The following is a 23285-nucleotide window of genomic DNA, read 5'->3' as shown; positions in this document are numbered from 1 at the left end:
CCCAGCTGATGCCTGATGCCCTGGCTCCGAGCAGTGGGATTCCCGCAGCTCTGCACAGAGCCAGGCCTTCTGCCAGCAGCACTGCAGAGCTTTCTTTAAGACAAATTATAAAGTTTGCAATTGTAACACAGCATAAGGAATGTTTTAAGCTGCTAGTCTATACCTCTTCATATCAAATAAGGTCTGTCTTGCTCAAAGGATCTGATCGCCACTGGATTAACCTTGAACTGCCAGATGCCAGCAGTCTTAGAGGAACAAAGCATCCAGCTGCACTCAGTGAGAGATGAAGGTAAAAGGAAAGCATGCTCCCTTTGGCTTTGAATATTTTGAAACCCAAGAGAATTCCACAGCCTTCTACAAAAGGCACAAGTCCTGGCTAGGAAACAGCAATAATAGAAAGACATTGTATGACCCGTGTGTGAGCACAGTTACACCTGAGAAACTGACTGGTTTCATTCGTGCTGCAAAGCCTTCCTGAAGGAGAAGTTCACTACAAGGTGTTTTCTGTCTCTGGGTGTATCGATCTGATATGCATTAGCATGACTAAGCTGCCACCTTGCACATAAAAAATTGCTTCAGCAATAAGCAGTTCTGTTGCCTGTGCCAAGCAGTCAATAAGAACAAAGATTTGATACTTCAGCAGACAGTGCACTCTACTAGTCGCAGCCATTTTGAAATTAAAAAGAGTTTTGATATTGCTTATTTTCAACAGAAATGAACTACAGAAGAAGCCGGAGGTAGTTTCAGCAGTGTTGGAGTGACAGCTGCATGCAGTGCACGGCTATGCAGTGTTTGAAAAGACAGTTACCTCACTTTCCTGGGTGAAATCGAGAGCATCATCTCCAGATGCAAGCAGAGTATGAAGAATCCTCTGTTTTACCTGCTCCCATTCAACCAGCATCGACTCTCGGTGATACTCTTCTGCCATGGCAAAAGTCTGTTGTATAAGATATCGCATTAGGATACAGAAGATGCTTCTCTGGCGTTCCTGTCATCACTGATGTGATGCTAGCTAGCAGCCTCAGCTATACACTATAATATAAAACCATTTTCTATTTTCATGATGGAATGTAGGTCTTCTCTTCCCCTATAATCATTTCAACAGGGTTTTAAATATGCTTCAGTAATTATAGAGTAATTATATGTAATTAAAATAATTTAATAATGCAGAAGTACTATTTCTTATAATTAAGAAAACAAAAATACAAACTGATGCCCCAAGAGTACACGTAGGGAAACAACTTAACCTCAGTGCTAGGAATGCAATGACACTTCTGAGCAGCAGACTTAAGACAAACAACAGGAAGCATTTTTCCACACTGCATAATTCAGAAGGGAAAAATCACTGCCCTGAATATGACATACCGAAAGCCTAAAGAGATTCAGGGACTTTGAGATGAATTTTGCATCAGACATCTTCCATCTCAGAACATCCTCAAATCAGTGATTTGCTCAGAGCAGAGGAGATAAAGTGGGGAAAGTCCACCCGATATTTTTTCCCCATCTAGATGGCTTAGGCATTGGTCCCTTTTGAGGGCAGAAATTCAAGCTCTACAGAACTCTTCTGAGTCTAAGAAACTAAGTTCCTCAAGATCTACTTCTCTTTTTTTTTTTTTCCTCCTTGTTTGCTTAAAGGAAAAAGGCACTTGCTTCCAACTTACCCTCTTCCTAGACTCTTCGATGGCTGACAGCAATGCATTGTCCTTCTCATTCTTCAGGAATCCCTGCAAAAAAAGAAAAGCAGAGCATCAACCAGTAAGTATTCCTGTGCTAACATCAGATCCGCACTGCACCACTCAGCTCATCCTGCAGCTCCCCTCAGTCCACTCCTGAGAAGTTTAAAGGTCACTTTGCTTCACCAGAGATACAGCAAGATGTCCATACAGAGCAACAGGAAAATGAAAATACATTAATCCCGTTTTAATATGCATTAAATCCCAGCGAAATGTCCTGCTTCCATTCCCTTTTATCTCTGTCCCAGCAAGCACCTCCTCTTGCTCTCCATTTGAGGGAGCTGGGATGAAAGCTAGGTAGGAGTGATAAGCCAAGATAAGACTGTTGGAGTTGAGTAGGGTAAAAAGAAAGAAGAAAGGCTCTGACTCGGCAGCTTCAGGCAGGAGTGAAGCTCTGGGAGGCCCAACGGGAACTGTGAAAAAGCTTTAAAAATAATCAGTTGAAAAAAGATGGAAAGCAGCTGGAGAGAACACAGGAGGAGTTTACAGCACCATCTCTTTCCTCACATACAGTGGGAGTGGTTAAAAAATATTTACACTTTTGATTTACCAATACATCTCAAAGCAGGTCAGGTGTACATGAACAGATTGGCTCCAATGAGCTGTATTTTCTTACCTTCTATACTGCTTTTGTGACCCATAGCAGGAAGTTGAAGATACCCTGAGCTCAGAGCACATAGCTATAGGGTAAGCTGCAGGGATACATGGGCAACAAACGGGAAACCTTTATTACACCCTGACCTGAACAGCTTTATTTTATACTTTCAGCAATTAAACAAATCTACATGATTTGCACTTCCAAACTTCAGTTTAAACATTATTTGAAACAGGAAAAAAAAGTTTTTGCTTCCCTCTGAAGTAACTAGCTGTAACACGTTACCACCACCAAGTGCTAACATCTTAACAGTCTGTATGCCTGCTCCAGAGACCTAAGGAGAGACCGCTGACAACAGGAGGGAGCAGGAACGCAACGCACTGCACTTTGTGCTTTTACACTAGGGATTCACAGCACAGCCTGCTGCCACAGGGCTGGCACCTCTGCGAAAGTCTATTTACAGTGAATCTTGAGAACTGCCCTGTCGCTGCATTAAACAGCCACAGATATGAGCTCGCTGCTTACCTCGGTCTGAGAGGCAGGGAAGGTTTGAAGTTTCTCAGAAATGAAGATAATTGGTAGAAAACTCAGCCAGCACAGGTGTGCTGTGTGCCTGCACTACCCAGCATCACAAGAAAAGGCACTGTGCCCTTTCCCTCTGAGATCCACACAGTGAACCATACCTGGGCAGGACATCCGACCCCTTCAGCTGGATCCAGGAACACCACCTGTCTGTGCAGCAGGCAAAGAACTGCAACCCCCTGAGACAGAGCAGGATGTGGTTCTCCTAGAAGTAGCCCTGGAATTCCTTGAATTATACATGGGAGAAGTGCTCCTTGAACACAGCCTACTTCTCACTTTCTCCACCACGTCCCACTTCTATTTTACAATTATGCCCACAAAGAAATCATAGTCTCAGCCTGAAAAGGGGAAGCTAAACGCAGATCTTTGCACGTGCCTGAGTACCAGGAACAGCAGCAGCTGTGACTGAGCCAGGCCAGCAGCTGAGCTGCAGGTGAGGTGGGGAGGGAGAGGACTTGGCTTCCTTACCTTTGGCCTCACAGGTTGGGGGTGTCTGGGAGAGAAACCATTGTGAGTGTTATCTGTTTTTTTCCTGCCCCTTCCCCATATCAGAGACCTGTGGGCTTCCAAATTTCAGCAGATCCATTTAAGGGATTTTATTACACTGAATGTCGACTAGAAAATGAGCATAGTCCATCGCAATCCCAAAACTGCAGTAAGCAAACAAAGATCTTTGCATATCTCAGATATTACCCCAGTGTCTCACAGACAGAAAGCACATCCAGCAAGGCTGCCCTATGCCTGGTGCTGTGCACGGCCATAGGATGGCAACTGCTGCTTTGGTTGCTTGCAGGCTGATTGCTACACCGCAGAACAGGGACTTTCCTCACCTGGAGTTGAGCTTCCTGACAGCGCTTCTGCTGAGGCCAAACAACAGCTCTCACAGCGTCACTCTAGGCGTGAGGAGCCAGAACTGCACGCTCAGAAGCACGCGTCCAGCCGCTGTACCCAGTACTGATCCCTCGGGCTTCCCGCACTGCCACCTAGCGGCGTGCCGTGCTCCCATCACAGCACACTTAGGCTTCCCTTCGCTCGCACCTCGTCCCACGTGCTTTAAGGAAAAGCAGAGCTCCCTGGAACAAGGGAGGCAGGAACATGAAAGAACTGCATTTCATATTCCGGTCCCCAGAATCTCAGGCCACGGAAAAGCATTAAGGGTTTGCAGACCCATGGAGAGCACTGCGTTGTACCTGCTGAGCACGCCTGCCCTACAAGCTCTCTGCAGCCCCAGAGGCAGGGGTGACCTTGGCACCAACTTACAGACTACAGCAGGGAGAAGCGGCGCACAGCACGGGGGTGCTGCCCAACTGCAGGAGCTGCCCCGTGCAGGGAGGTGCTGTTGACAAGGAGCACTGCTGCTGCTTCGTATCTGATACCCAAAGACAGAAACAGAACAGGTACTGTTAGGAGACAAAAGCCATTTCACAGCAGCGGATGGCAAGGATAGGGATAGCCAACACGAGCACTGCTCAAACCTCCGGCTGAAATCCTCACCTTGCGGCTCTCGCACACAGTCTCTGTCACAGCAGGGATTAAAACAAAACCATATCTTAATTCCCTGAGGCAGGTTTCCACAGGAAGCTCATGGAGCCCTGACGTCACATCCCCTCTCCTACTCCAAGCAGCAAGCGGCTGCCTGGCACTGAATTTCCCTCTGTGTTCCTGCAGTACACCAACATGCTCTCCCTGCACCTTGCTGGGAAGGGAAGCAGCACATCTCTCTTCCATCACTCTCTACAACACTTGCTGCTGTATCCTAAGCTTGATTTGTGCAGTATCTGCTTGGAAGATGTTTGCAAAACAGTGACAGGGATGTGGAAATACACCCACTCTCCCACCTCCAGCTTCCCTCTTCCCAGCTAGTCTCATTCTCAATCCCCATTTACTCCTGCAGATCTCCTGGCACTCAGCATCCTTCCCCAGCACATTACAGCTCCTCTTGGATTTCTCCTATCCCATGGATTCCAGCTTTATCTTCTCACCACCTCCTCACTGAAGCCCAGCCTTGCTGAGCTGTGCCATACCAAACCCCAGCCTCCCTCTGCTACTCCCGCACTCACTCCTACCTTCCAGCATCCAGGGAGCCTTGCTCCCCACCCATTCCTCCCATCTACTGCACCCAACCTCCAGCTCTGGCTGCCCTTCAGCATTCGGAAGAGAGGACTGCCTGCAGCTGGGCTCCAGGATTGAGACTGCAGAGGTGGTGGAGGTGCACGCAGAGGACTCCCACGGACCCTGGCCAGCCCAGTGCAATGGTAGGGAGAACGTGGCAGTGGAGGAGGCTTTCAAAGTGCATCAGTAGGTGCTTTGTGCAGCAGAAAGGGCTATAGCAGCAATTGCATATGACATGCATTTTGCAATCTTCATCTACAAGGCTTTCTTACCTTCGGTTTCATTTGAAAATTAACGTGGGTGAGGAGGATGAGGTGAGGGTGAAGGCAAAGCACAACGCACTGCCTGGGGAGACATCGTTGCCTGAAGGCAGCATTCTCCAACTGCAAAACAGTTGCCAAGACTCACCCAAGAGGATGAGCTGAGGGGTGCCCCAGGGGAGGCTGTGCCAGGAACCAGCACCTACCTCGCTCCAGCCCAAATTCCACAGGAAAATGTTTCAGGAACCAATTCATTATCTGTACAGAAGGACATGCACACACTGAGGGGCTCTTTCTGACAGGAGATGGAAAGTCTCTCCCGTTTACTGCAGTAAATGAGGTTAGTAAACTCTCTTCTGGCTGATAGAAGTCTCTTAATTACTTCCATCAGTCAGGCCATACTTTCAATGCTTGATCTTAGTATTCAAGCTGTCAAGAGAAGGCCGATGTTGCCAAATAGAGCGCTGAAGCTGTGGACGTTGACAGGGATGGTTACTTTCACTGGCAGGGGAAGAAAGGAGAAAATGAAATTAACAATCTGGGACCATTTCAAGTCAATTGCTCTTTGAAGAAAACATTTTCAAGTGCTGGATTTCCAGTTGATCCAGTGAATCCTTCAAAGGATCAGCAGGGATGATAATCATACCACTAACAAACATCATTCTCGAGCAGTGGGAACAGTAGCTCCAGTTAAAGGATCTGATGTAATTATCTCTACCAGTACTTTGTTTTTGTGTGGGTTTTTTTTTTTTTTTTTTTTTTTTGTTGTTGTTGTTGTTTTTTTAAAGGAAGGGCTGAGAATGTCACAGCTGCATACAAATCAATGCCTTCAATCCAGTCTGCATAACAAATTGCCACCTTGGAGAGATGGGATGGAGCCTTAGGAAGGAATCCCCTTGTTAAACAGCACGTTCTCACCCCAGCAGCATGGGGAAACGTGCCTCTCCCCATCTAACGTAGGAAGTGCAAATGGTAAAGCCCAAGTCTGACCTCTTTACAAGCACTCAGTTCCAGGGTCTAGTTAGAGGAAAGTCCTCCCAGTTTAACAAAGCTAATGTTTGTAAACATTTTCTACAAAATTAATTCACTGTTGACTAAATAGGAGAAACCAGGGAAAACCAGAAGGGCTTCTAGTTTGCTAAGGCCCAAGAGCCAGTCGTTGCATTTGTTCATTCAAAGGAACAGCTGCATTGGAGAGAAATCTATGGGAACTGCTAGCTAGCAGTGCAGCCAACTGCTGGGCTTGGGGAAGGCCCTGTTACCTGCCTTCCCCGCAGACCCACTGAACCCTATCCATGCACACAGTGCTCCATGCTCACAGCTAGCACTCCCACTTGACTCCCATGGAAGCACAGGCAGGAGAGCTCTTCTTGCCCCACAGGCAGACAGAATTTCAATGGCAGCAAGTCATGAAAATATACAAACCTGGCTCAAGCTCTGCTCGCAATGGTTTTAAAGATCATAGCAATTCTAAAGCAGCTGACGCTCTGCTCCAGCAAGACCAGATTTTGCAAAGCTGCAGCATGCCCAGCAGGAGCAGCAGAGCAGTTCCTTTCTCCTGTAGCAGCAAGTCAGTGCGTGCAGCACTGCAAAGGATGCAATGCACTCATAGGAAAAGCACCTTGCAGGAGACAGAGCAGTACCAGCAGCCTGGTAAGCTTTCTAGGTGCCTCCCTGTGGAAGTGGAAAATACACTGCATTAATCTTGGCACGGGGACAAGACCTACCATCGGCATGGCAGCGATGTGACACTCAGAACTGAATGGTGCCTTTAATCTGCATTGTGCGGTGAGCCTTAGGCAAATACGCATAAGCAAAGTGCTCGCTGCCCTAAGCTAATACCAGCAGTACAAGAATCTCCTACATTTGTGAGTTATTTTAGCAGTTTAGACTGTTTGATTTGCTAAACTCAAGCAGTTTTCACAGTAATCTTCAGACCATAGCCAGGAACACAGGATTTTGTTGCGTTGGATAAATATCATTATTCCTTCTGGCCAAGATGGCAGAACTCCAGCTGCCAAAGCAGTGCTCCTCATGAAGGCAGTGCACCTCCAACAGGAGCAGAGAACTGGGAGTGCACTCTCCAACACTGGCTGTGACCATCTCCAGCTGGGAAGGTGCTCTTGGAGAGCAGAACCTGGCGCAGCACTTTGCTCCTGCTGCAGCAGGAGGGGCCAAACACAGCAGAGTAGTCTGCAAAAATTAGAAATCCCAGCATAGCGATACGACTGGGTGAAGTGGGGCACCAGCTTTCAACAAACAACTATACACACACACACACCCCTAACATATGCTATGTTAGGTGTAAGTTTATCAACCACCATATCTATCACTGACGTACCTGATTATTACTGTATTTATAAATGTTTATTCCACATGTTATGTCCATCTCCTCCATCACACCCAGATGCTGCCGCTGTTGCACACAATACTCTTTCCATCCCAGGCTCTGGAGGCCTCTGCTGTGTCACATTGAGATGCACAGGGGAATGCTGGTAGAACTGGTTTTAACATGGACTTTCCAAAGTCCAATGCTTTAATGGCAAAACACATAACGCTTTTTCTAATGTAAAATTTTAGAATAAAGGAGTTCAGAGTGAGGCTCTACTCTGCATACAATTATTACCCTTCATGGCATGGATCAGCTGAGGCACTAACTGCCAATGTAGCATAAGAACAGCGGGAGGAACCGCACTGCCTTCCCAGTGCCCCCCTCCTTCTCCTCCCCAAGCCCTGCATTCCTGCCTCCCCACGATGCCCTGGGGAGCTGTGGGCCCACCAGCAGCACGCTTGGCACCATGCTTTGCCATCAGGCCCATGACAGAGGGGCTGCATCAGCACAGGAGCTGAGCTCCTCCAGCAGGTTCCCAAATGCTTGGTGAGTCGCTCTGAGATGCAGAGCAGTGGTCTCATGCTGCCACGAGCAGCTGCAGTTTTCCCCTGCCCTACAAGCATACATCGTGATTAAAAAGCGCAAACATGATGCTCTTCTGCCACCTTCCCCAAACCAGCACCAAAGTCATGTTTCGTTTGGACCACATTTTCTGAACTCTGTCTGAAAAAAGTGACGGATCTCTGGCCCTTTGGATCTGACTTATAATACAACCTTCCATTAAGATATTTACAGTGTGCTAACAAAGAATTTCTGACCACCCGCTGGAGCACATTTCTGCACCTACCCCTCCAGCAGCAGGCTTTAAAGGAACTCTGAGAAAAGGCACAGATCTCAGCCACTGCACAGCCACAGCCAAGCCTGCAGTACCCCTCGGTGAGAACCTCTCTGCATCAAGCAGAGCAATGCCTTGCATCAAGCCATCAAAACTAATTTCAGTGATGACGCCATTTTCTCATTTCCTTCGCTGCCATTTTAGCACAGTGGTCGCTCTGTGCTCTCAGGCAGTGGTGACAGCTGGGTGCCTCCCAGTGCAGCCCCACATCCCAGCACCCAGCAGCGCACCCTGACTGGGAGCAGAGGGAATGGTCTGGGAGGCCGTGGGAGACACGCAGAGCGAGGCATGTCTTGGGGACCACCGACAAGAAGGACAAGCTGTGGAACAGCTGCTTGCTGCTATCAGCCAGCCTACTGAGCCCACCAATCCAGATTTTAGTGCAAATCTTCATCCTGCCCTGTCCCTGTTGGTGTGTTCTCCTTTTGCTCACCCGATTTGGGGCACGTAACCTTGCCGCGCTGAGAAACAGCAGCATCAAGCTTTTTGGGGAGAGAAACAAAGTACGTTGTTATTACTTGTGCATCTCTTCTTTCACAATCTCAGACACATAAAAGAAGTTAAGCACCCTCTAGCTGGCATAGAACTCTGAAGACACAGGGAGTGCCACCCAGCGCTGCCGGAAAGCAGAGCCAAGCAGAAGAGCACCAGCCTGTCCTGTGGGTCTGCAGCAAGCTGAGACCTCCAGGAAAAATCCGAGTGGGAAAGGAAAGCCTTCTGAAGTTAAAAAAAAAAAAAGAAAGAAAGAAAAAAAGCCCAAGTCAGCCCTTCCTCCTGAAGGATTTTACATTGTTAAAATAATGCTAGGAAAAGCTACATCTGGAATATGCCAGTTACAATAGCCCAGTTCTATTTCCCGGACACCCCAGTGCTCAGACAGCAGAGCATTCACAACAACCCTCAGCTGCACCACCCGGCCAGTGATGCCGAGCAACCTTTCCTTTTCTCAGCATCTCCCCATTGTGCTACAAACCTGCACTTCCAACTTCCCACTGCTGAGGGGGCACCCCACACACCGTGCCCACCCACAGTGTTCAGGAGGAACGAGGCACCGGCCCCAGGTGCTGCCCACAGAGAGCAGGAATCCCACTGTCACAGACCTGCAGCCAGGAACTCACTGCTAGGACTCGTGCTCCATATGCTCATTCACAGAGCCCAGATGAACTCTCTCCCCCACTCACTTCAGACAAAGGAAAATAATTTGCACCAGCACCAACGGCAGTGTACCGAGCTGCATCCCACACAGGGACAGCCCCTTCAGCTCCCCACACATTGCAGCCTTTTGCTCAAAGAACCAATGTGTTGCTGAGCTCTGCCGCGGCAGGACCTTTACAGCACCAGCAGCCTCCTTTACAACAGGTAAACGCCGTGCAGAATCCCATTTCTAACAGCTCGGGCACAGCTAACAATAGGAGAGCATAGGTGGCACACGGGCACCCGGCACTGTGCTGCAGGGCCTGTGCTGCTCCCCAGTGGGAAGAAAAAGCGACCCAGGCCATAGCCCTGTCCCCAGGGAAGAGCTGGGCAGGCAGAGCCCACGAGGCAAGCAGAGCCAGGGGGCAGGCAGCCCCGCTGTGTGCTGCAGACCCCCACTCTGCCATAGCCACTCATTCCCTGCTGTTCCCTCCAGGATTCCCCCGGCTTTCCCTTCCCTATCACACCCTATTCACTTGGAGGAGAGGTGGGGTCTGGGCTGCAGACTCCAGTTCACTTAAAATAATACACTTTGTCTCATCCAAGAAACTAGCATAGGAAAAAAAAAGCAAACCCTGGTACCTTTGTTGGCTTTGATGAGTGGAAATATTTTCCAGCAGACTGTTCTTATTTTTCATTTTCACCCCACATTTGATATTCTCACTTCCAAATAAAATTAAAGAAAGTTCAGGGTGCCTCCTAAATAAGCCCTAAGTGCATCTGCAGGAGCAAACGGTGTACCAACATCTCTGCGCCACAATGAAAGCCCAGAAAATTGCATCTCAAAGCAGCATCCTTATTTCTGTCCAAAACACTCCCGTGGACGTTCCACAACCTAGGGAAGAGACCACAGGAACGAGGGCACTCGGAAAGTTACAGGGCTGTATTTGCCCTTATCAAAGAGCAGCGATGCCGGAGGGTCTCTGCAGCACAGCCCTGTGCCGGGCTGCCCCACCCAGCAGCTGCTCACAGCGCAGGGGTTCAGCACAGCCCACAGAACGCAGGCTCTGCCCTGAGCCACCCACCTGTTCTCCTCCATCACCCACCTCCCACCTCAAACAGCCCGCAGCAGCAGCACAAAGGAAAAGCAGAATGAAAGACACCTGAAGGAAAAGGCTCGCTCCTACCCAAGCAAGCTTTTCACCTTTGTTGTACGCATTTTGAAACGCACCCGTTCCTACCTGCAGATCTCAGTGCCCAGCAGATACAAACCTGTCAGTGCCGGCTGCCCGCGCTCACACTGCTGTCTGTCCGCATTAAGGCTCAAGTTTTTCGCATCTTTAAAATAAAAGAAAACCTGTCGGGGCTGAGACCAGGAGTCCTGCGCTGCCATGGGAGCGCGGCTGCTCCCCGCGGCTCAGCGCTGCAGCGCATCTCTGCTTCCTCCAGTGGTGCTCGATTCAAACGCTGGGGAGCACCAGCCTGAAACCAGTAACTGCTGGGAGTAACAGTCATAGGTTACAGAAGGATATTTTATTGTTAGCGGGCTGTACCATGTAGCAGTCGGGAGGGGGTGAGGCAGACACAAGGCGATTTTTTTCCCCGAGCCACCGCAATTACTCTGATGTGAATTTTTGATGACTTCCGACATATTGCATGGTTAATCATCGCCTCGGCTGTCACGTTGGGTTAATGTGCAGAATGCATTTGCTGCATTGTGATGCAGCAGCACGGCCACAGCTCGTGGCACCGGGTATGAAGCTATTCCCTTCGCTGAGCTGCATGAATTTGCACATACCGTGAGGGGCTGAGATAAACGGCGGTTTGATTTCATAGGGCGTAAGAAAGCTCCTGCCATTTTAGACCTGCAGCAGTCGAGCAACTTGTAGAGGCTGAGCGTTCTGCTGCATATTAATTGGTGCCGGTGCTGTTTGCAGAGAGCTGCGACTCCCTTTGTTCTGCTGCATTCGGTTATTCAGTGGTTAAAAGCTGTAGGTGCTATTTACCTTAAACGTTGATCTTTTTGGTAGCTTTGCCCAGGGCACCAAATTGTGAGCACACACCTCGGGCATTGCCACGCAGCCCTCCGACTGATACGTGCTTAGCCCAACTGCAACCTCCTTCAACATGATACAGGAAGCACACTCATGGTAAATCATCGCACACGAAGAGTAAAAACGCGCGGCTTAAGAATAAAGAGGGTTTCTTTGCCAAGCACCACTTCTTCCCATGCGCTTTAAGCATTCAAACGAAAAGCAGAAGGTTATGCAAAATGCTAACGTGTGCTTTCCATTGTCACCAATAGAAAAACAATACTGCGAGCGACCGTGCAATTACAAGCGGGGATGTAAAACAGCAGAGATGAAGCCACGCTAAGAGCCAGTCACCCGATGATTAAAGTCAGGCCAGTGTATTCCAGCAGTCAGGTGATGGTGCCATCATTACAGTGCAGAAAGCCAGAGAAAAATCGAGAAACGGACCACCCCCATCTTAAAGAAAAAAATTACAAGCAAAGACATCAGGAATGCATTTGCTAATGCGCACAACACACTGCCATGAGGAAGGGTTGCAGAGAACAGGGGCTGAGCGCCCTCAGAGCGTTACCTCAGTGGTGCCAGCCCTGAGAACACACAGACACAGACAGACAGACACACACACCCCAATGTCCTGCCTGGGGATGGCTGTGTTGGTGCCTAACAAAGCACGCCGAGTGCCCTGCTGCACAACTGTACATCACCACAGTACCCAACCAATTCATTACTTCCATTTCTGTTTTAATTCCAACAACACCACAGGGGTACAGGCTGCACACAAAGCACCAGTAAAAATGGTGCAGAATATTTCGTACAGAGAAAAGCCGGGCTCCAAATTCACATTGCGCTTTCTGGTGTGGGAGCAATTCTACTTTTCAGCAGCAGGCTTCTAGGAGGTGCTCTGTGAATGGGGTTTACCCACCCCAAGGCACCACCAGGCACCTTACACAGTGCCAACACAGCATGTTGGGGCTTTGGAAGCAGCAGACCTGACCCCCAGGGCTGCTGCAAGGAGCGAGCTCTCCCTGCTTTGACCCAATAAGCTCTGAATCTTCATACCAGGAGGCTCCAGAATGAAAAAAAAAAAACAAAAAAACAAAAAAAACAAAACACCAACACCCAAAGACAAACAGGTCCAAGCCCACCAAAGTTCTTAAAGGAAAACCACTGATTACTACCCACTATGCTCCAGAATACAAGAGAAGTCCATCCTGGGGAAGGGCAGGCATTTGTGCAGGAGCCATCTGAGTCGGGCACTCCTCCAGCACTGCAAGCACCCATGCTGGCACTGCCCCTTCAGCCCCACGCAGCCCTCCGGCGTTGTGCAGCCTGCCACTCACATACCTCCCATTGCAAAATGCTCCAGCAGCACACAGCCACCAGAACAGGCGACGCACAGAGCCCTTGCTCTCTAGCCAAACTTTCAAACAGGTAAAGGGTATTACCTGGAGAGACAGCCCGCTCTAAGGACAGCCTGCAGCCCTGCTCGGGGCTTTCCGAAGCACCACGGGTCTGGAGCTGTCAGCAGCTGCTTTAAAGATGCTATTTTACAAACAGAGGTTCTCTGTTTTTTTCCAGCCATGTAATGTACTGCAGGAGCTACTCCCAGCTGCAAAACTACGCATTACAGATCAGCACAGTTTACATTTTTGTTTTACACTTTGCATTTTCAGCTCAGTGTTGCAGGGAAAGCTTTGCTATGTGGCTCAGCACACGCTGCCTTCCCTTACCTGGCTGTTTCTTAAATTAACAGCTTTGAGAACGAGAACAGATATTATTCACCCAAACGGCAGTTAGCATGACGGATAGGAAGCAGTAAGCACACTGAGATGTGGCACTGCCCCTATTTCAGTGCCACCAGTGCAGCAGAGCGCTCAGCCTGCACACATGTCCATCACATTGCACTCAGATATTACTTTGGGAGGAAGAGAGAGAAAACTACTGCTCAGGGTTAGTGGGCCATAAAGGTTTTACTTTTGAGTAGGAAGTGTAATATCCCAAAGACAAAGGTGAAGCAAGGATCACAGATCAGTTGTGAATTGCTTTAATGCTTTTAGTTGTGATGCTTGGAATGGAATTGCCCGGACAACCCACATCTCTAACTATGTGGTTTTATGTAGCAGCTCTTCACAGCATCAGTAGATCAACCATAAAAGGTATGTTGGATTTAGCAGTTTCTGTTGTTCTCAAAACCAAAACTCAAAGTCAAGAGATGCCCCGAGAGGCAAGCAGAGCCCTCAGTCCCCGCCAGCATGCAGGCGTCCTGTGCCCAGAGTGCTGCCCCTGTGCCAGGTAAGGAGCTCCTTCCCTCCTTGCTGCCACTGCCCCTGTGGGGTAAAGGAGAGTCCTCCACCACCGCTGCAGAACAAAAGGTCACAGAATACCCTGAGTTAGAAGGGACCTACAAGGGTCAGGGTTTAATCCATGCTATCATTCCTACCTTAAAGCCAAAAAAAAAAAAAAACAAAACAAAACACAAACCAACCCTAGAACAGCCAGTATCCAGTCTCTGAAATGTCTTTTCTCTTTCTTTTCACCCAGGCAGGGGTGAGAGGACAAATACAAAAGGCACTGTTTGGTCTGATTCTGCATCAGCTCCTTCCTGAAGTCCTGCAGCAGTGATGCCCACACTGCGTTAGCCAGCAAACGCTAACAGAGGCATTGCTGGCAACGAGTTAAGCAGCAGCAGGCAGCTTCTTCCCAAAAGTCTTTTTCTTTGTTGCTTCATCTGATGCTGCAGTAGCAGCAAATAGTGCACTGTCATAGCAGGGCCAGTGGGTGCCTTGCAGCACCCCTCCCTCTCTGCAGGAGACTGCTGGGGCTGCCTGCACAGAGGGCACAGGCAGGAGGCAGCAGTGCTGCTGGATCTGCGCTCATCCTCTCCTCCAGATGGAGGGAGAAAGGAGACAGAGGCGTAGGAGTCCAACTTTGGTAGTTGGGAGTGAAGGAAACCCAGGAAAACCCCTCCTTTCATGGCAACGCTGCTGTATTGCCATTCAAACAGCACAAGAAGTCACCTGGGCTGAACACACTGAACTGCTACTGGCCCACGTGCAGGAAGTTTGGGCTTTGCAGCAAAGGGCTAGCTTGGATGGACTAGGAGTGCAAGTTATCCAAAGCCGAGGCCAAAATGAGAACTGGGAAGCAATCGGCCTCCAGCAGCACCCTGAGCCCTCAGAGAGAGCCTTCCTCCTGCACGGGAAAGTCCCCAGCTTCCACCAGACCACAGTGAAGGCCTTATCACAGAAGCCTTATCATTATACGCAGCTCAAAGGAAACGCAAGTTCCAGCACAGCTTTCTGGGGCCCAACATGCCTCAAACAAACCAATCCGGAGTCACCAGGAACAGGGAAGGTGCAGCAGAGGGTCTGCCACGTAACCTGCAGCACCATTCCGCCATCCGCACCCAGTCCCAGGAGCAGTGTCAGTAACCACAAGGAACAGAGGGGCTGCTCTCCACTCAGCAGTCTGACCGTCACCCAGCTACCTTACGGCTGCATTTATCTGAGAGGCAAGAGCAGGAACCAGCTTTAGTTAGTCTTTTTAACAAAGAATTGAGGGTATTACCCATGCTCTCCATCAAGTGCTAATTGAGATGGAAGCATTTAAACAAAGCACAACAAGTGTCCATTTACCCACAGCTATTGTTAAATATCTACTTGGAGGTTATTCCCAAAGTTATAATGTGCCATGAATATTCAAACCGGTTTCCTTCTTCAGCGTTAAAAAGAATAATCACCTTAAAAAAAACAACAAAAAACAACTGGAAGCCAAACAGCTATTTTGCAGCAGAATTGGAGGAATGTTTTCAACATGTCAGTGCTCTCCTTTCCCAGTACAAGGGAAAGGAGAGATGGCTCCAGCCTCTGGAGCAGGGAGCTCCGCCTGGAAAGTCTCTCATACAGCATTAGTGCAGGCTGCAAGCCTGTAATTACACAGAGAATGTGTTCACTTTTAATTCAGGACACTAACTTATTTTTCCTGAGCAAGCCCTGAATGTCAGTGCCTCCCATGGATGAGCGCAAGCCATTACCTTAGCATCACAGCAGGGAAACCCTTGCATCCCCATGGCCCATTCAACCACATGGTCACCAATATTCACACCTTCATTTCTAGGCTCATCTTTCCAGCTACTGAATTTCTTACACCCTTCCCTTCTGAAGCTGAATTCCCACATCCTTGCACCCGCCCACAGGGATGAGTTAACCTAACACCGGCCAGAGGCCCAACCCATATGAACAACTGTCAAACACCACGTCCATGGACTCACAGAACCCATCTTTCACCTCTTCTGACCGATGCCTCCGCGACACCCGTAACCCACAGGGAGAGCTGATTTAAGAGCACCCGTTGACACAGCCCAGCGATGAATTATTAACTCAGTGGAAGCTGCAGAGCACCAGCTCAGAGCAATCACGAGCCTTCTCCCATGATTAAACCAGAACACAATTATCAGTGCTCTGCTCCTCACAGAATGCCTCTGCAATCTTCCTCACACAAAGCCCGGAAGGCACCACGCACACATCCACGCTCATACGTGGGAACAGAAACAATTCTGTGCTTTTACATTTGTTTCTTCAGAGCTAAGTTATCAATTGTGAATGGCCTAAGAGAGCTCTGTCTCTCCCCGCACTGTAGCGATTATACATTCCAGTATCACAGCAAAAGGTTCCAGGAGGGAAAAGACAGCACAGAGGGTTTAGCAGGTGGTCTAAATGTGGATGTTTGCTTCGGACGGGATGCCACACAGTTCCACACATAGCACAGAGGCAGGGTGAAGACAGCATTTTAGATTTTGCAAGGGAGCTAAATTTGTACTCCTTTAATCACAGCTGCCAGCTCTGAAGAAAACAGCACTGGAACTACTGCCCTGCAAGGACAGTGAAACAGCCACGTGCACAAGGGCTGAAACCAGCCAGAGCAGCACACGCCTGCTTTGTCTCATAGCTGTGCTTTTCTCATAGCACAAGCACAACTGCTATCAGTACTGGCATCTCAGTGGGCTTAATTAGAAGTCAGGACGACTCTATTCAGGCCTTTCTGCAGTGCTCATTGCATTAATATCCAAGTGCTTCCAGTCCGGCAGTACACGACACGATTAACATCTGTCACATGTTTGTTCTCTTCTCTCTTTCCTAGGGGAGTAGAAATGGCATTCACAGTGGTGGTGGAACAGCTAACAACTGGGAAAGGAGACCCCCAGCCCTGGCTCAGCCCCCCCATAATGAGCCTGTGCTGGCCAGGCCCGCTTGGTTCATGTTTCAAGATTATCATCATTACCATAATGATGAAGCTGTACACATTAAGAGGCAGCTTAGCACTGAGCAAAGGCCATGAAGGTAGAGACAGTCATAAAAGGCAGGAACTTACTCTTCTTCTCCCAAGTAACATTTCTATGCACGATTGACAGAATTGAAAAACAACTGAAAACCTGGCCTTGGCAAGGTTTTCAAGCAGTCTGGAAGACTTATCACTTGCAGGACACATTCATTCCTTCACCCAACACTCCTTGTCGTATCAGCTCAGCATACAGAACATTGAGGATACATCTGCAGAGGAACTAAGGGTCCATCTCTGCAGTTTAACAGAAGTGGAAGAAGACGGGATGAACAGCTTAACTTGCTGTTACAACTCCTCCAAAACATGCCACACATCTTACAGCTAAGGAGGTTCAATCTGGAATTTTGCAACTAGGAGACAGCAGGTAGTGATAATATTCCTTGCCCCCTGATCCTCTATTTGTACGTCTCTTCCCTTTTTATGTTGGAAATGGGCAACAGCAAGGGAAGAGTCACTCCCTGTTATACCCCTACCATCACTTTCTCTCCATATGTCCACCCAAACCCTGTAAAACTGAAGGTAATAAAAGTCCACTGAAAACTGAGTTACAAACTCTCTAGAAGAGAAGGCAAGGACTCGTGATGAACGAGGGAATACATACGGCTTTCATTCAGCACAATGTGTAGGGCCATACAAAACAGGGATTAGTCTTTCACAAAAAAAAAAAAGGAACAAGGTTTTTAGGGAGGCTCTCAGGAAGGACAGATGCTGACTCAGAAAACCATTAAAAGGACAAAGTGACTTTCAGATGGAGGTCACTGGATCAAACGTGAACCAGGCCAGCACAGCTGCAACGAAAGCATTTAAAAACTGACAACTGGTTTAAGCGAAAGCCTTGTTAAGCTTCCCTCAGCTCCTGTGTGGCAGAAAGGAGCCCAGAGCTTCACTTCTGCGTGAGCCCCGCACAAACAGCCAGAGCTTCAGCATGTGCCCAGAGAGCAAAGTGTTCCTGCAGGAGCAGCAGCCTGAGAACTGCACTGCCCCATCTGCTGAAAACGGATAAATTATTTCTTTCAGTTGAGACTTGCTACCTCAGTGTGCTCATTGATTTGCTGCTGAACACACGCAGTCAAACCTGGATATGCACCTGGTATCTATAAACGAGCATAAAGATCACACTGCAGGTTTCAGGTGGATTAGTTCGTCAATGCATTTGCATGTAAAACTTCACAAAACTTATTCATGAAAAACAGACCCACTAAATATCATGCATCCTTTCCACCAACAGCTCAGAAAAGGCTCTGACCATCACCAGAGGTCTCGCCACACCACAGGCTCCCAGGCATGCCTTATGAGAACCCTTACTGCCAAAGGACCTTGCAGAAGACCAAAGACGACAGACGGGGTTCCAGAACAAAGCCCCCTAATGCAAAGCAGGAAATGCAAGGCATTCAGCACTCAGGAGCTACACCCAGCAGCGTAGCAGCTTTAACTCTGCTCATCAAGCACAACTTGAGCATTTCCCACCCACCTTCAAAGGGAACTGGAAAGTCCACCACTGGACCGTGCTGCAAACAGGACCACCCCAACCCCACAGTCTGAGACTGGTGTCCCAGCGCTCCCGGAGCTCCAGCAGCTCGGGGCTGCACCCACCCCTCTGGGCATAGCCTTTCCCTACCCCTCCTGACCCAACCCTGACACAGCTCTGTGCCATTCCCTCAGGCCCCACTGCTGTCCCCAGAGGGCAGAGCTCAGCGCTGCCCCTCAGGAGGAGAGCTGGAAGAAGGACCCACTAGGAGGCAGAGAAAAGAACACTTGATTTCCCTTCTAAAGGAACATTCGTTAATATTTGCTCCAAACAAGATCTTCCAGCTGCTGAAGCTCAATGCTACCCAAAACGCCGGTTCCTGGGGCCCTCCATTACCAGCAAGGGCCTTTCTTCTGTGTCCACGTGTTCTTTCTACAGTTTCTCTTAGCTATCCAATTTGAGCTCCTCAGGTGTCAAGCATTCGAGGAATGCCATCCACCTCCGCCCCTCGCAGGCCTACTGGGACACCTATTAATTCACATTCCTGGAGAGAAAGAGTTCATCATCTCCTGCAATTGCCAGTACCTAAAAAAGTGGAACAGGGCAATTTAAATTGGCATCGCAATTATTAAAAGCCTATAAATAGTCACTGCCACAGCGTGAATTAAATCACTATATACTAACGTCCTCTCTTTTCTACCTTTTAATACTAAATACTGATTAAATCAGGTAAGCGGGGACCATGGCATGCGAGTCAATGGGAAGGGAACATAAGTGCTTTGGAATTCGGTTGTATGTCACACAAAGTCAAGCTGAGAATCCAGACTAGTTTATCACATTCTCTCCTTCACATTCAGTAGGAAAAACAGCAAGTTTCACTTGGGTAACAGCACCACTCACACTGGAACACACGTCAGATGGAGCAACTCTACCACCAGCCCCGAGAGGGAACTACTTGTTTGCTCATATCATACTCATCTGCTTTGAAAAGGTAGAATCTAACAAGCAATAACCCTTCTTCAGAGGATTTTGTTATTTAATGGAAAGCTGAAGTGACAGGAAGGGGACTGCAGTGAGTCCTGGCTACAGGTCTGAGCAAGAAAGATTAAATAACACCCAGGCCAGTAGCCAGAGGGCAAACTCCTGGCTCCTCACCCCTCGGGAAGCATACCCTGCACATTTGGTTGAGCAGAAAGCTGTGTCAGCCTCCCTTAATTTCCAGAGCATATTTCTAGCTTGGTTTAACTACTGGTCATCATACAGGTTGGTACAGACAGCAAGACCACCTTGCAGAACCAGATCAATGGTGTTTCCCAAAAGCATGTCCTCACCCACAGCCAGAGACAAGCAGCAAGCAAAGAAAGCTTAACCCTGTTCTACGGGAGTTTGTGGTTCTGTATAATGGAGACTGAGAAAGCAGAGCAGCTTGAGATGTCCCTTGAAGGAAAACCAAGCACTTGTTCAGAGAACAATTAGGAAAGAAGGGTGTGTGGGCAACTACTGGCTGACTGCAATAGAAATACATTAACAATTAGAAGTTTTCCATTCCTACCTATCATATCAATACAAAAAAAGTCTCTGCAATCCACAAAGCTGCTTTGCACAGACTGCTCTGGTACAACCAAGAGGCCTCCATACCTCTAGTCCTAATCACTGCAGCCCTTCCTGCAAGCTAGAGAACTGCGCCATCAGTAGTACAGCCCTGAGACAAGCCAAAGGGACCAAGTGGATGGAACACGTCCCAGCAACCAGTACGGGTGAGCACAGACCATCCCCAGTGCTGCAGGGAATACAGAGCCATATCCCACACCTGAGAAGAGCTACAAGATAACAGAGATGTTCTTGTGGGCAATGCTACTAACCTGTAACAGCTTTTCTCTAGGAAAAACAAAAACAAAAACACAATGGCTAATTTTAAACCAATAAATTAAAATGATCCCAGGACTGGGGCTTCTCTCCTACAAAAACAGGCTGGGCTTGCTCAGACTGGAAAAGACAAAGCTGTAGGGAGACCTCATTACAGCCTTCCAGTATTTCATGCGAGAAATCACCTTTCTAGGTGGGTAGATAGCAACAGAGGACAAGGGGGAATGGTTTTAAACTAAAGGAAGGGAGATTTAGATTAGATGTCGGAGGAAGTTTTTCACTGACAGGGTGGTGAGGTGCTGGAACAGCTGCCCAGAGAGGCTGTGGATGCCCCGTCCATCCCTGGAGGTGTTCAAGGCCAGGCTGGATGGGGCCCTGGGCAGCCTGGTGTAGGACTACAGCCAGCAACCCTGCCTGCTGGAGTGGGGTTGGAACCCGGTATCATAGAGGTTCCTTCCAACACAAGCAATTAACGAATCAGTGAGAATGCTCCACATCCCCAAATCTCTGTCAACAGCTCAGCAACACTGGGCATCTTCAAAAAGAAAAACTGAAAAGTTTCAAAGGCACAAACTTCAAAACATCAGGACTACTGCCTCCATCCCTGTCTTCTCAGTGCCTCCATCTTCACAGATTCATTGTAGTGTGTAAAGGTTAACAAGTACAAAAACAAACAAGGAAACTCAAGACTTGCCTTCACATTTTTATTTTTATTTTTATTTTTTAATCCAAACCACATTAGTGCTTTTGGATAGCCAAATTATATTATAAAATGCAGGATTTCAACATTCTGGCACCAAGTCAACATTTTAATGGATGTTCAAACACTAACTAAGGAAATGGTTGTGCATTAAGCCCACCAATAAGTCAACAATATGCCAGTATCATAGTAAAAATACAATGCACTCTTTGTAACTGCTTCTGGCCTCATCCTTCTTTGTCAAGCTCAGCTCCAAATGAAAAAATAAGGACTCCTGAAGAAGAAATAAAGCACACTTTTCACCGCTACCAAATGTTTTTCTTGAAGTCTAGACCTCATTGATCCTCTGGATTGTACAGATTTTTTTATTCATTTATTTACTCAAGAGGGTAAAAAAGTCAGGAATAAGAAGTACAGAATTCCAGAAACAAAATAATCAAGCAAATCAATAGGTATGAGCAGCAAAATAAAGTAGCCTCAAACAGCTAAGCCCCAAGCAACTGCTTCCAACTTTATCTCCAAAAAGCATCTAAATCAAAACAAAGAATTGCATCAAAGCATACTAAAATTCGGGGCTTAATCCAATTCATAGATTTTAATTGCCTGCACAGCATCAGTCCTGTACGTCCTCCCTCAACATATTTTATCAGCTTCATCATATGAAGCCAAAGGCAAGCTCTGCAGAGTACAAGATTTGACCACCCTCTGGAAAGCACTGAGCATCGGGCAGAATTGCTCTGCAATGGAACAAATGCTCTAAATTGAGTTAGCTCTGGCTTCCAATTCTGAGCCATGGTCGTAATGCTGAACCACCGCTCTATTTCTGAACTGCAGAAAGAACAGTGGTTTCTGGGGAGCTGCCTACACCCAACGAAAGGTTTGGGGTGAGTCTGTTTCTCAGGGAGAAATGGCAGCAGCCATTGATCCTCCACTGTGAAATCCAGGAAAACAGGAAAACAAAAATTGAATTGATTATTTTTTATCTCCACAGACTAGTGAGCTCAGTTCTGAAATGGAACTTCATCATGGAATGGCTAAGCCAGCATAATAGCTTAGGTAAACAAGGCAGCTGAATTCTCCATTTTCTTCCCAGAGCCTGCAAACACAGAGGGAAACAGAGAATGATTGTTTCAGAAATCCTCCCACAGATACTCTACATCCATTTGCTCAAACTATCTTGTGTCCCTGGGGTTCCTGCCAGAAACAAGAAAGCAAGGCTGTGGATCAAGAAAGACGTTTTGCTGATGCTTGGAAGCCTGCACCTGGAGGTTATGCTCTGCGCCTTGAGGTTAAGCTCTGACAAGGAGCCAAGGCAGCCAAGCCCAGTCACCAAAAACCAGGGACACACACAAAGGGGCCCAAGAATGTGTGATCCCAGCTCAGCACCAGGTTTTGCTGCTCCATCTCGTGCACCCTGTGAACACGTGCAACCTAAATAACCCATCTCAAGTGAGAGGATTCTATAAAATACTGCTGCATAAAGTGATTGTTATTGGGTAGCAGGCAATGGCTGTATTGACTCGAGTCTCCTAGTCTATGACTCTCATCAACTGCCAGTTTAATTGAAGGGTTTTGCACAGCCACAGTTTCAGCTCAGAGAACGAGCTGCAGCCTTAGCACAATTTCCACTTGGAGAAGCAGGAGATGTCCAGCTCAGACTGGTGACAGCCTCTGCAAACGTTGCTGAAATCAAAGGAGGGGGTTCAGCGTGGCTGCTGTAGCATGGCTTCAATTCCTTGCTTCAGGTGGGGAAAGGAGCTCTGCTGGCAGTCACTGGTGCACAGGAGCACCAAGGGCTCTGCTTCTTAAACAGCGCTGAGCCAGAAAACTGCTGCTGAATACCCTCACCCTTCTCGTGGTCTGGTGTCAGAGGGAAGGCAGCACCCAGTTAAATGCTGCTCAGTAGTGAGCAGGAGCACAGCCAGGACAGAGGTCTGAGGAAACAGTAAAAAGGAAAACATCTGGACAAGTGTTTGTTACAAACTCTGCCGACCTCATAAGAGACAAAGGCAAATGCAGACTCTTTATTTCCCAGGTGAGGAAACTGATGCATAGGAAGGCATTTTTTAATTCAATGTCAAGCATGAAATTAGCAACAAAAAATAAAAAAATAAAAAAAATATCTAGCTTTCCTGAGTCGCAGTGCTAAAAACAGCTGCTGCAGAAGGCTGCTTTAAGGGAATATACCCACGGAGGGGTGCCAGTCAGACAAGAATCCAGAAATTCAAGGGTCAG

The 23285-nt window shown here is 48.1% G+C and overlaps 1 protein-coding gene across 5 annotated transcripts in view; it reads right to left on the bottom strand.

Annotated features, from left to right (window-relative positions):
• NUP93 (nucleoporin 93) overlaps window positions 1-23285 on the bottom strand; it is a 70388-nt gene that overhangs the window by 25053 nt on the left and 22050 nt on the right. For 3 of the 5 annotated variants that reach the window (XM_085235183.1, XM_085235184.1, XM_085235185.1), the window contains exons 4-5: window positions 1662-1724; window positions 809-937 (exon numbers count right to left, since the gene is read on the bottom strand). In XM_085235183.1, the coding sequence (XP_085091309.1) occupies window positions 809-937; window positions 1662-1724 (192 nt within the window). Of the gene's footprint in view, window positions 1-808; window positions 938-1661; window positions 1725-10915; window positions 11039-13121; window positions 13363-23285 lie in introns of those variants that run through there. The other 2 variants (XM_085235186.1, XM_010718054.3) reach the window with 2 other exon arrangements.

The sequence above is a fragment of the Meleagris gallopavo genome, chromosome 13 (assembly GCF_905368555.1).
Source record: "Meleagris gallopavo chromosome 13, MGAL_WU_HG_1.1, whole genome shotgun sequence".
In the NCBI taxonomy this organism is placed as follows: domain Eukaryota; kingdom Metazoa; phylum Chordata; class Aves; order Galliformes; family Phasianidae; genus Meleagris; species Meleagris gallopavo.
This window is presented reverse-complemented; position numbering and strand designations above follow the sequence as displayed.